This window comes from Ornithorhynchus anatinus, chromosome 3, assembly GCF_004115215.2.
Source record: "Ornithorhynchus anatinus isolate Pmale09 chromosome 3, mOrnAna1.pri.v4, whole genome shotgun sequence".
Taxonomy (NCBI): domain Eukaryota; kingdom Metazoa; phylum Chordata; class Mammalia; order Monotremata; family Ornithorhynchidae; genus Ornithorhynchus; species Ornithorhynchus anatinus.
Genome location: NC_041730.1, coordinates 138,444,555 through 138,457,159, shown reverse-complemented (window position 1 = coordinate 138,457,159; position 12,605 = coordinate 138,444,555). Strand labels below are relative to the sequence as shown.

The following is a 12,605-nucleotide window of genomic DNA, read 5'->3' as shown; positions in this document are numbered from 1 at the left end:
TGTGAGTGGTGGGTATGAATTTGGTGTTGCTAGACTGTAAGCTCCATGAGGGGGAGAGATCATATCTACTTCTACCCAGTGCTCAGTACAGTGCTCTGCACAATAGAAGCGCTTCATAAATTGTCATTTAAAACCGTCATAAAAGTACATCTCCTCCCAAAGGCCTTCCCTTCTTCCTCATTTCCTCTTCTCCCAATGCTCTGGCACTTGGATTTTCACCTTTTCTTCCCCCCTCCTTCAGCCTCACAGCATTTACGTCCGTGATCTGTCATTTATTTACCTCTGTTCGTGTCTGCCTTCCCCCGCTAGCTCTTTGGGGGCAGGGATGGTGCCCGCCAAATCTGGTATATTAGACAAACCTCCTCTCCCGCCCCAGCAGGCCTATTCCTTCATTCAGTAGTATTCATTGAGCGCTTACTATGGGCGGAGCACTGTAGTGAGCGCTTGGAATGAACAAGTCGGCAACGGATACAGTCCGTGCCGTTTGACGGGCTGACGGTCTGATCGGGGGAGACGGACGGACGAGAACGGCGGCGATAAATAGAGTCAAGACTACCCCCGAGCCCCCGCCCCCAGCGGGACCACCCTCGGGTGTGATGATGATAATAATAATAATAGTGATAATATATTTGCTAAGCTCTTATTTTGTGCCACGCACCGTACTGAGCATCAGGGCGGACACGGGCAGATCGGGTTGTACCCGATCCCCGTCCCACATCAGGCTCTCAGTCTTAATCCCCATTTTCCAACTTGATCGCCTTGCGTTTACTCCAATGCTTAGGACAGCGTTTGGCACACAGTGAGGAGCTTAACAAATATCGTAATGATTATCGTTTCTCTGGAGGATTCACAAGGGACCCGCTGGCGAAGGTTCATCGGTGAGTTAGGGGTGGGGGCCCAAGGAAATTCCGTAACTTGAAGTTTGGCGATTGGGAATGAAGCGAACCAGAGAGAACCTGGGTGTTGTCTTCGGGATGGAATCCTGGCATCTCGGGGAATGGACCGGGGAGGGAGGGAGGGAGAGAGAGAAGGAGGCCCAGAGAAGTGAAGTAACCTGGCCAAGTTCACACCGCAGACGAGTGGCAGAGATGGGATTAGAAGCCGTGACCTCCCGACTCCCAGGCCAGGGCTGTAGCCGCCAGACCACGGAGTCTTTCCGTCTGTCCGTGCAGCCTCCAACCCCGGTAGGATTCCTGCTCCCCCCCAAGGTGTCCGTCTGTCTGTCCCAGCAGGACGCCGGCCGGCCCTGGGGAGAGACTCCGTGGATCCCCACGTGGGCCAGGGACTGTGTGCTGCCCGATTTCTTTATAATAATGTGTTACTATGTGCCAAGCACCGTTCTAATCGCTGGGGTGGATACAAGTTAATCAAGTCGGACGCGGTCCCTGGCCCGAATTGGGCTCACCCTCTTAATCCCCATCTTTTGCAGCTGAAGTCACCGAGGCTCAGAGGAGTTAAGTGACCTGTCCGAGGTCACGCGGCAGACGTGTGGCGGAGCCGGGACTAGAACCCTTGACCTGCTGCCTCACAGGCCCAGGCTCTATAATCCGAGTAATAATAATAATAATAATAACAACGGTCCTCGTTAAGCGCTTACTGTAGGAGCCCGTTTCCAGACTGTGGGACCGTTGTTTGTGGGCGGGGTTTGTCTCTATCCGTTGCCGAACTGTACTGTAAGCGCTCAGTAAATGCAACTGAATGAATGCCAGGCATCCTTCTAAGCGCTGGGGTAGGCATGCTGCTTTTCTGTGCTTATATCCACCCCGGTGCTTAGTACAGTGCCCGGCACATAGTAAGCGCTTAACAATCATCGGTATTAGTAGTAGTAGAAGCGGTCGGCCTCCCTTCTGGACTGTGAGCCCGTTGTGGGCAGGGATTGTCTCTCTCTGTTGCTGAATTGTCCTTTCCAGTGCTTAGTACAGTGCTCTGCACCCAGTAAGCGCTCAAAAAATACCATCGACTGATCGCGGTTGGCGGAAGAGGTGGCAGACACGTTCCCCGCCCACCCCGACCCCGACGGTCTAGAGCGGGGGGAGGGACGTAAATCTTTTCTTCTCTCCCTAACAGGCCTCCGAGGAAGGATGAAAAAGCCCTGCAAAGAGATACGCAGATTCGTCGACAGCCCCTTGGGGAAAATGGAAATCTCTGCCTGCGACGACGGGGTGCATGAAATCAAACTCCCCCGAACGTCGACCCCGAAGGCTGAGTGAGTGTCGCTCCGGCCGAATGCCGCCCGCGTGGGCCGGGGTGGGGAAGGCGGCCTCCGGGGTGACGGGAGGAGACCCGTCGATTCTCCCTTTCCATCCGTCGTGTTGGCGGGTAACTGGGGAAAGGGTGCCGTCCCCGCGGAGCAAGTGGAAAAGAAATCCTCCCGCAGTCACTCGCCAGGGATTTGCATCCTGTGCCCCACTGTTTTCAAGAGAAATTCCCCCCCCGCCGTCTCAACCCTGGAAAATCATCTCTTGGTGAATCTCCCCGCACCTTAGCACGCGAACTTATTCCGGTCCCTCAGCCGTGAAAACAGCCTCTCGGCGAGTCTCTCTGCGCCTTTGCACGAGAGCTTCTTCCAGTCTCTTAGCCGTGAAAATAGTCCGTTGGTGAGGCTCTTGGCGCCTTTGCGTGAGAACCTCTTCCCGTCTCCGAACCTTGAAAATAGTCTGTCGGTGAATCTCTCTGCGTCTTTTGAGTGAAGCAGCGTGGCGCGGTGGCAAGATCCCGGGCTTGGGAGTCCGAGGACGTGGGTTCCGATTCCGGCTCCACCACTTGTCCGTTGTGTGACCTTGGGCGGGTCACTTCTCTGTGCCTCAGTTCCCTCATCTGTAAAATGGGGATGAACACTGTGAGCCCAACGTGAGGCAACCTGATCACCTTGTATTTACTCCAGTGCTTAGGACAGTGTTTGGCACGTAGCGAGGAGCTTAACCGATATAATTATTGTCATTATTTCTCTGGAGGATTCACAAAGGACCCGCTGGCGAAGGTTCATCGGTGAGTTAGGGGTGGGGGCCCAAGGAAATTCCGTAACTTGAAGTTTGGCGATTGGGAATGAGGTGAACCAGAGAGAACCTGGGTGTTGTCTTCAAGATTAATGATGTTGGTCTTTGTTAAGCACTTACTGTGTGCAGAGCACCGTTCTAAGCGCTGGCGTAGATACAGGGTCATCAGGTCGTCCCACGTGAGGCTCACAGTCTTCATCCCCATTTTACAGATGAGGGAACTGAGGCACAGAGAAGCCAAGTGACTCGCCCACCGTCACACGGCTGCCAAGTGGCCGAGCCGGGATCCGAACCCGTGGCCTCTGCCTCCCAAGCCCGGGCCCTCTCCGCTGAGCATGCAATCCTGGCATCTCAGGGAATGGACTGGGGAGGGAGGGAGGGAGGGAGAAAGAGAGAAAAGGAGAGGGAGAAAGGAGGAAAGAGAAGAAGGGAGGGGGGAAAGGGAGAGAGAAGCAGAGAGGGGGAACAGAGTGGAGGAGAGGGAGAGAGCGAGGAAGGGAGAAGGGGAAAGAGAGAGGGCAGAAAAGAGAGGGGTAAAGAGGGAGAGAAAGAAAAGGAGAAAAGAAAGGAGAGGGAGAGAAGCAGAGGGTGGAGGGGGAAGGAAAGAAAGAAAGAGGAAACAAGAGAGGAGAGAGAACAAGAGAGAGGGGAACAGAATGGAGGAGGAGAGAAAAGGAGAAAAGAAGAGAGAGGGAGAACGGTGGGGGGAGAGAGAGGGAGAGAAAGAAAGAGGAAGAGAGAGATAGGGAGAAGCAGGGAAAGGGAGAGAGAAAGGCAGAGGGAAGCAGAGGGAGAGGAAGGAAGAAAGAGGAAGAGAGAGAGAAGAAGAGACTCCTTTTCTGCCAGGGCTCTTCTGACTGGCGAGATATCCACGTGAAATCTCCTCTTCAGCACGACGGAGGACTCTCCCACCTCGGAGACGGTCTTGTCTTTCCTCTTTAAAGGGACCGGAACTATATTTGGCAAACAGTAAAGATCTAAAAATTTTCAAGCTCTCTGTAAACGTCTGTGCCCGAAATGTAATATTTAATTTCCGCCATTCGGTGAGATGGCAGAGCGTTAAAATCTCCATTCTCATTATCTCCGTCAGAAGAGAATGAAAAAACAAACACCCACACCCCCGACTACTGTGCCCAGTGCTAATAAACACGATGCCAAAGACATCAGATGAAGAAAATACATAAGAAACATAAAAATTGATTTTAATGGACCCCTGTCAGAGAGAGCCATAATGAACACAAGTGCAGTAATAAATATTGGTGTTCTGCTCCTACTGTTGAGATTTTTCCTGTAAAGTTGAGTGTTCCAATCGATATAGTTTATTTTTTTACAGCAAAAATAAGTAAACCTTGGAAATATATGAATACCCGGGCCTCGATTTCCATGGGAGGCGTCTGGTAGCCGTGGGCCCGATCGACTCGCGTGTGACAAACTTACTTCGGACCCGTAGAGCCGGCGGTCCGAACGTGTTGGATCCCGGGTCGGACGCGGAAGATAAAACCGGGGAGGTTCGACGGAAAAGAGCTAAAAATGAGAAGGAGATTAGAACGTAGATGTGTGCAGAAAGCTTGCCTTTCGTTGGAGAGTATTAAAGCAGAGTAAGGTGGTTGGTGTCAAAAACGGCTGAGGGGAGAATAATGAGTCGATTGTATTTATTGGGCACTTACTGTGTGCGGGCCTTTCGTTGGGCAGGGACCGTCTCTATCTGTTGCCGAATTGTACATTCCGAGCGCTTGGTACAGTGCTCTGCACATGGGAAGCGCTCAATAGATACGACTGAGTGAATTCGCACCCTTTATTCACCCCTCCCTCAGCCCTACAGCGCCTATATCCTATTTGTAGTTTATTAATTTATATTAATGTCTGTATGCCTCTGTAGACTGTGGCGGGGATCGTGTCTGCCAACGTCGTTATATTGCGCTTTTCCAATAAGGAGAGAAGCAGCGTGGCGTAGCGGAAAGAGCCCGGGCTTGGGAGTCAGAGGACGTGGGGTCCAGTCCCGCCTCTGCCACGTGTCTGCTGTGTGACCTTGGGCAAGTCACTTCACTTCTCCGTGCCTCGGTTCCCTCCTCTGTAAAATGGGGATTAAGACTGAGCCCCACATGGGACAACCCGATTACCTTGTATCTTCTCCAGTGCTTAGGACAGTGCGTGGCGCATAGTAAGAGCCCCTCAGCCACTGTGCTCATTTGTATATATCTTTATTCCCCTATTTATTTTGTTAACGAGGTGTCCATCCCCTCGATTCTGTTTATCGTGATGATGTCGTCTTGTTTTTGTCCGTCTGTCTCCCCCGATCAGACTCTGAGCCCGATCACTGGGCAGGGATGGTCTCTATCTGTTGCCGAGTTGTCCATTCCAAGTGCTTAGTACAGTGCTCTGCACATAGTAAGCGTTCAATAAATATGATTGAATGAATGAATGAAAAAAATACCTTAATAATAATAATAAGAAGAAGAAGATGAAGAAGAAGGACGCAGAAATAATTTTGCCAGACAAAGGAGAGGGCAGAGTTCAGTCACGCAAGGGTAAAATTGAAGTGGATTTCCTAGATGTCTATTTTTCCTCACGCTGCTGCGCCTCGTTCACAGGAGCAGTGGAGGCGGACAGTAGAGGTGATCCAGGGCTGTGAGTTAGTGGTTCGCGATCCACGAAGGGATGGGGGAGTTGAGTTCAGGAGAGGGGGTGGTGTTGAGAACGTCTGTTTGGTCATCGAGGGAAGGGAGTTGGGGTGTGGAGGCTAAATGGGGCATGATGAGTTGAGAAAACTGGACGGGATCAAAAGATCGGCGGTCAGCGTGGGGGAAGAGCACAGATTTCATTCAGTAGTGTTTGTTGAACGCTAACTAGGCAGAGCACTGTACTAAGCGCTTAACGCTTGCGAGGAGGGGGCTTGGGAGAGCAAAAACAGGTGAGGAGGTAAGCTTCGTCTAGACTGAGCTTGCTGTGAGCAAGAATGTGTCTGTTTGCTCTTATAATAATAATAATAATAATAATGTTGGTATTTGTTAAGCGCTTACTATGTGCAGAGCACCGTTCTAAGCGCTGGGGGAGATAAGGGGTCGTCGGGTTGTCCCACGTGAGGCCCACAGTCTTGATCCCTATTTTACAGACGAGGTAACTGAGGCCCAGAGAAGTGAAGCGACTCGCCCACAGTCACCCGGCTGCCAAGTGGCCGAGCGGGGATTCGAACCCGTGACCTCTGACTGTCCACTTTCCACTGAGCTACGGTGCTTCATGTGCTTACTGTAGTGCTCTGCGCAAACAGTAATGGCTTAAGAAATACGACTGATCGATTGATTGAGATCGTAGTCAGGTAGAGGGATTTCTAGAGTGGGATGGTCGAGACGTAGAAAGACCGGATGAGGAATCGCCGCCCAGCGCTCGGCTCACAGTAAGCGCTCGATGGATACGATCGGATGAATGAGGGAATCGCACGCGAGCGTGGAACGGGGGGCCGGCTACCCTCGAAGGTGATGCCCTTCTTCCCCCAAGGGGAATCCATCCCAACCCATTCGGCGAGCGGCCTCGGCTCCCCCGGTAATCTGAAGATCAGCGAATGCGCCGGATCAGGTTGGCCGCCGTTGGGTTTCGTAAAATGAAGGAGAGCCAAAATGAGGGCCCTGAAGTCAACTTAGCGTCTGAATCCCCGGCCCGGGTGTGATTGGAAGATACGGGCCGTCCTGCTGGGCTTTCTGAGCCATTAGTGACGTGGGATTCGTTCCTACCCGTATCCGACCGTGCGTATAAAAACCGCAAATAAAAACCCCGGCTTCCGATTTGCCGACGCCGCGGCCGGTCTCGGCGAGTATTCGACCGCGCACGCCACGGGACCGCACCCCGTAGCCGTAAAGAAGATGTCGTGCCGTATTTTATTATTCAGTTTCTCTTCAGTTTTCTACGCGGAAAGAAAAGGACCACGCCGAAACATCGACAGACACTGCAACGTCTGTGGCTGGAGCCTTCTGTTTCTCCCGCCCGACAGGTTCCAGTTATTTAATCAGCCTCGATACTTGTGCGGTGGGATGTTTCGGAGGAGCGATTCCTCACGGCGGATGCCCAGCAGCAGCGGGGCCTAGGGGTTAGAACCCGGACCCGGGAGTCAGGAGGTCCTGGATTCTAATCCCGGCTCCGCCGCTCGTCCGTGTGACCTTGGGCAAGTCGCTGCACTTCCCCGCGCCTCGGTTCCCTCATCTGTAAAACGGGGGTTGGGACCGTGAGCCCCACGTGGGACGGGGCCTGCGTCCAACCCGATCCGCTTGTATCTTAGTACCGCAAAGCAAGCGGACAAGCAAAGGAAAAGGGCACGGCACGTACTAGTAGGGCTCTCTGAGGATGAGGTGGCTGAAGGGATAATCGTGCTGCTCCACGTTCTTGGAAATGGGAGTCCGCGGCCTCGTCCGGCCTGTCGATGTCGAGTTCCATTCCTTCGTTCGGTCGTATTTATTGAGCGCTTACTAGGTGCCGAGCACTCCACCGAGCGCCTGGGAGGGAACAGTACAGCGATAACCAGTGACGGTCCCTGCCCACGGCCAGCTCACGCTCTAATAATGTTGGTATTTGTTAAGCGCTTACTACGTGCAGAGCACTGTTCTAAGCGCTGGGGTAGATCCAGGGGGATCAGGGTGTCCCACGTGAGGCTCACGGTCTTCATCCCCATTTTACAGATGAGGGAACTGAGGCCCGGAGAAGCGAAGGGACGGGAGACAGACGTCAGTGCAGATAAAGCCTGTAAGCCCGTCACTGGGCAGGGATCGGCTCTATCTGTTGCCGAACTGTCCATTCCAAGCGCTCGGTACAGTGCTCTGCACATCGTAAGCGCTCAATAAATACTATCGAAGAAGAAGAAGAAATAGAATCAGATGGGGCTGGCGAGCCCGTTTTATTACTGGGGGGGGGGGGGGGTCTCTTCTGGAGCCGGGCCAGGTCTCCGAGCCACGTGCAACGGTGATGGTTGAGATCCGCAACCCGGGTTCGAATTTGACGTCGTGCCCTCTCCACCCTATTTTGTTGTCTGGTGAAAAGCGTGCTGGCCTTCTGCTTCTCCGTCACCCAGTCAGTTCATTCGTTCGTTCAGTAGTGTTTATTGAGCGCTTACTATGTGCAGAGCAGGGACCGTCTCTATCCGTTGCCGACTTGTTCGTCCCAAGCGCTCAGTACAGTGCTCTGCACATAGTAAGCGCTCAATAAATACTATTGAATGAATGAATGAATGAATGAATCCCGGCTCCGCCACTTGTCGGCTGGGTGACCGTGGGCGAGTCACTTCGCTTCTCTGGGCCTCACTTCCCTCATCTGTCAAATGGGGATCAAGACCGTGAGCCTCACGTGGGCCGACCTGATGACCCCGTATCTCCCCCAGCGCTTAGAACGGTGCTCTGCACAGAGTAAGCGCTTAACGGATACCGACGTTATTATTATTAGAGAAGTAGCGTGGCTTAGTGGGAAGAGCGCAGGCTTGGGATTCAGAGGTCGTGGGTTCTAATCCCAACTACACCCCTTATCAACTCTGTGACTTTGAGCAAGTTACTTCTCTGCGCCTCAGTGACCTCATCTGTACAATGGGGAAGAAGACTGAGAGCCTCACATGGAACAACATGATTACCTTGTATCTTCCCCAGCACTTAGAACGGTGCTGAGCACATAGTAAGCACTTAACAAATACATTATTATTATTATTATTATTATTATCCCCCGATTAGACTGTAAGGCCATCACTGGGCAGGGATTGTCTCTATCTGTTGCCGAATTGTACATTCCAAGCGCTTAGTACAGTGCTCTGCCTACCCCGGCGCTTAGAACGGTGCGTGGCACGTAGTGAGCGCTTAACAAATACCATTACCGTTATTATTATCATCTTTATTTGACTCAAAGAGGCTGAGGGAACCGGTGGAGGGTTTTGAGGAAGGGACAGATGTGGATCGGGATCCGTGCAGCACCAGCAGCGGGGGATGTAGATCGGAGCCGGGAGAGGAAGAAAGCGGGGAGACCAACGAGTAGGCTAGTGCAGTGAAATTCCCGGTCCTTGCGTTTTTTCTGCTCCTCCAAGTGCTTAGAACAGCGCCTAGCACTCAGTAAGTGCTTAATAAGTGTGACCGTAGAGGATGTTGATGCTGATGAAGGATGCTTGCCGGCCCAGTGGACTGATTTAACGTCGTCTGGTGTGTATCCCGAATTGTCCCTCGTGCCTGAAAATTCTCCTAATTCATTCAGTCGTATTTACTGAGCGTTTACTCTGTGCCGAGCCCTGTACTGAGCGCTTAAAAGTCTAAAGAATAGTGGCGTTTGGTAAGCGCTTACCATGAGAAGCAGCGTGGCTCAGTGGAAAGAGCACGGGCTTAGGAGTCAGAGGTCATGGGCTCTAATCCCGGCTCAGCCTCTCGTCAGCTGTGTGACTTTGGGCAAGTCACTTCACTTCTCTGTGCCTAGTTACCTCATCTGGAAAAGGGGATGAAGACTGTGAGCCCCGCGTGGGACCTGATGACCCCGTATCTACCCCAGCGCTTAGAACAGTGCTCGGCACATAGTAAGCGCTTAAACAAATGCCAACATTATTATTATTAATAATAATTATTATTAAGCTGGGTGACTGTGGGCAAGTCACTTCACTTCTCGGTGCCTCAGTTCCCTCATCTGTAAAATGGGGATTAAGACTGTGAGCCCCACGTGGGACAGCCTGATTCCCCTGTGTCTGCCCCAGCGCTTCGAACAGTGCTATGCACATAGTAAGCGCTTAACGGATACCAACTAAAATATTATGTGCCAGACACTGTCCAAGCAAATTGAGTTGGACACAGTCCCCGTCCCGCACGGGGTTCACAGTCTCAGCCACTGCGCCTTCCTTCCTTCCTTCCTTCCTTCCTTCCTTCCTTCCTTCCTTCCTTCCTTCCTTCCTTCCTTCCTTCCTTCCTTCCTTCCTTCCTTCCTTCCTTCCTTCCTTCCTTCCTTCCTTCCTTCCTTCCTTCCTTCCGCGCTTACTGTGTGCTGAGGACTGTACTAAGCGCTTGGGAAAGTACGCCCAGCGATAGAGACAGTCCCTCCGCACAACGAATGTCCTTCTGTTTAACGGTGTAGATTTCGAATATCTCTCTTGAAATTCTACTAGATTCCAAAACAAAGTCTTCAAAGTAGCGGCTCCACCCCGAGCTTTAAGAAATATGTGGGCTTGTGGTCTTTATTTCATCAGATTCGATGGCTGTAGCGAGAAGAGTTATTAGATGGCAGAGCCCTGCTTTTATTAAAAAGGAGCGGGGTTCTTATTTCCCTCAAAGTTTCTTGTGTGTTTAAATCTTCCCATAGATAAACAAAAATTTTTATTGAAAATAATATTTCAGAGAAGCTTCGGTCTTGTTGAAAACCTCGGCTTTCCCCATTATCCCATCAGAGGGCAAATATCTCACTTTTCCAAGCGTTCGGGCAAGGAGTCGTGGGCCTACCTACCCGAGTTCCCTTGGCAAGAGACTCAGAGAGTTTCTCCACCCGCCCTCCTCGCGTATTTTGGATACGTAGACGCCGCCGCCGTCCTCCCTCTCGCGCCGACCCACCCGTAACCTCGGCGTTATCCTCGGCTCGTCTCCCTCCTTCAACCCACGAATTCAAGCTGCCGCCAGATCCCGTCGGTTCAACCGAGACGACGTCGCCAAAACCCGCCCTCTCCTCTCCCTCCAGACGGCTTCCACGCTGATCGTCCTCCCCCCTCCCCGGTCGCTCCGTCGGCCTCCTCGCTGACCTCCCGGCCTCTTGTCTCTCCCCGCTCCGGTCCAGGCTTCGCTCCGCGGCCCGGGGCGTTTTTCTACCCGGAACGTTTCAGGCCGTGTTACCCCCCTCTGAAGACCCTCCGGCGGCGGTCGTCCGTCCGCCTCACCGTCAGCTTAAAGCCGTCCGTCGCCTCGCCCCCTCCGACCTCACCTCGCTCCTCTCCTCCTCCCACCCAGCCCGCACACTCGGCTCCTCTAACGCCAACCTTCTCCCCGGGCCTCCATCTCATCCGTCTCACCGCCGACCCCTCGTCCGCATCTTGCCTCTGTCCCGGACCTCCCTCGCTCTTCTTATCCGACCGACCCTCACTCTTCCCAACCTGAGGGTTTATTAAAAGCCCGCCTCCTCCAAGTGGTCTTCCCTGAATAAGTCCCCATTCCCTCCTCTCCCCTTCCCTCTGGGTCACCTCTGTGCCCCCTTTCTTCACCCCACCCTCAGCCCCACACCGATTACGGATATAGCCGTAATTTATTCATCCGTATCAATGACCGTTTCCCCGTCTAGACTGTAAGCTCACTGTAGGCATCCATTCAGTCGTGTCTATTGAGCGCTTACTACGTGCAGAGCACCGTACCAAGCGCTTGGAATGGACGGTTAGGCAACAGATAGAGACGGTCCCCTCCCAGTGACGGGCGCACAGTCTGAACGTGTCTGAGGGAACGTGTCTGCTGTTTATGAGAAGCGGCGCGGCTCGGTGCAGAGAGCCCGGGCTTTCGAAACCCGGCTCTGCCACTTGTCAGCTGTGTGACCGTGGGCGAGTCACGTCACTTCTCTGCGCCTCAGTGACCTCGTCTGTAAAATGGGGATGAAGACCGTGAGCCCCACGTGGGACGACCCGATTCCCCTGTGTCTACCCCAAGCGCTTAGAACGGCGCTCTGCACGTAGTAAGCGCTTATCAGATACCGACATTATTATTATACTCTCCCAAGCGATTCTAGCAGTGCTCTGCACCTCTGCACACAGTAAGCGCTCAATAAATGTGATGGATTGATTGATTTCTGTAGAATCCATTTTTTTTTTTGTGGGAATACCTCAGCCGGTGTGTTCCGCATTCGTAAGACTACAGTGTTTGTTAAACGCTTTCCTGTGTGTTCCGGGCACTGTTCTGAGCACTGGGGTAGATACAGGTCAATCAGATCGGACACAGACCACGTGGGGTCTCACGGTCTTAATCCCCTTTTACAGATGAGGTAACTGAGGCACAGAGAAGTGAAGCGACTTGCCCAGGGCCACGCAGCAGACCGGCGGTGCGCCCGGGATTAAAATGCAGGTCCTTCTGACTCCCAGCCCCGGGTCTTATCCGCTAGACCACGCCGCTTCGGTGAAATGTGTGCGTGCATGCTTACAGGTACAAATGGATTAATTTAATTATCGTATTTGTTAAGCGCTTACTATGTGCCCAGCACTGTTCTAAGCGCTGGGGTAGACACAGGGGAATCAGGTCGTCCCACGTGGGGCTCGCAGTCTTCATCCCCATTTTACGGATGAGGGAACTGAGGCACCGAGAAGCGCAGTGGCTTGCCGAATGTCACGCAGCAGACGAGTGGCGGAGACGGGATTAGAACCCGTGACCTCTGACTCCCAGACCCGGGCTTTTTCTACTCGACCGTGCTGCTTCTCTAATACGCGTACATATGGATGTACGTGTATCTCTACATATATCCAAAACTAACTCCCCCCAAGTTCGAAGATTCGGATTCTAAAATGAGAATATTGACAGATCATTTTGATACGAGGAGGTGGCTAAATCTGTAAGCGCCCCCAGGGTAAGGGTCACGTCTGCTCCTGCTGTACGCTCCTTTACACTTAGTAATAATAATAATTATGGAATTCGGTTAAGCACTTACTAG

General features: G+C 52.6%; 1 protein-coding gene across 1 annotated transcript in view; it reads left to right on the top strand.

Annotated features, from left to right (window-relative positions):
• The window catches only part of MGMT (O-6-methylguanine-DNA methyltransferase), a 296,061-nt gene that overhangs the window by 39,947 nt on the left and 243,509 nt on the right, over positions 1 to 12,605 (top strand). The window contains exon 3 of the mRNA XM_029060618.1: positions 2,068 to 2,206. Coding sequence (XP_028916451.1) covers positions 2,068 to 2,206 — 139 coding nt within the window. The remainder of the gene's footprint in view (positions 1 to 2,067; positions 2,207 to 12,605) is intronic.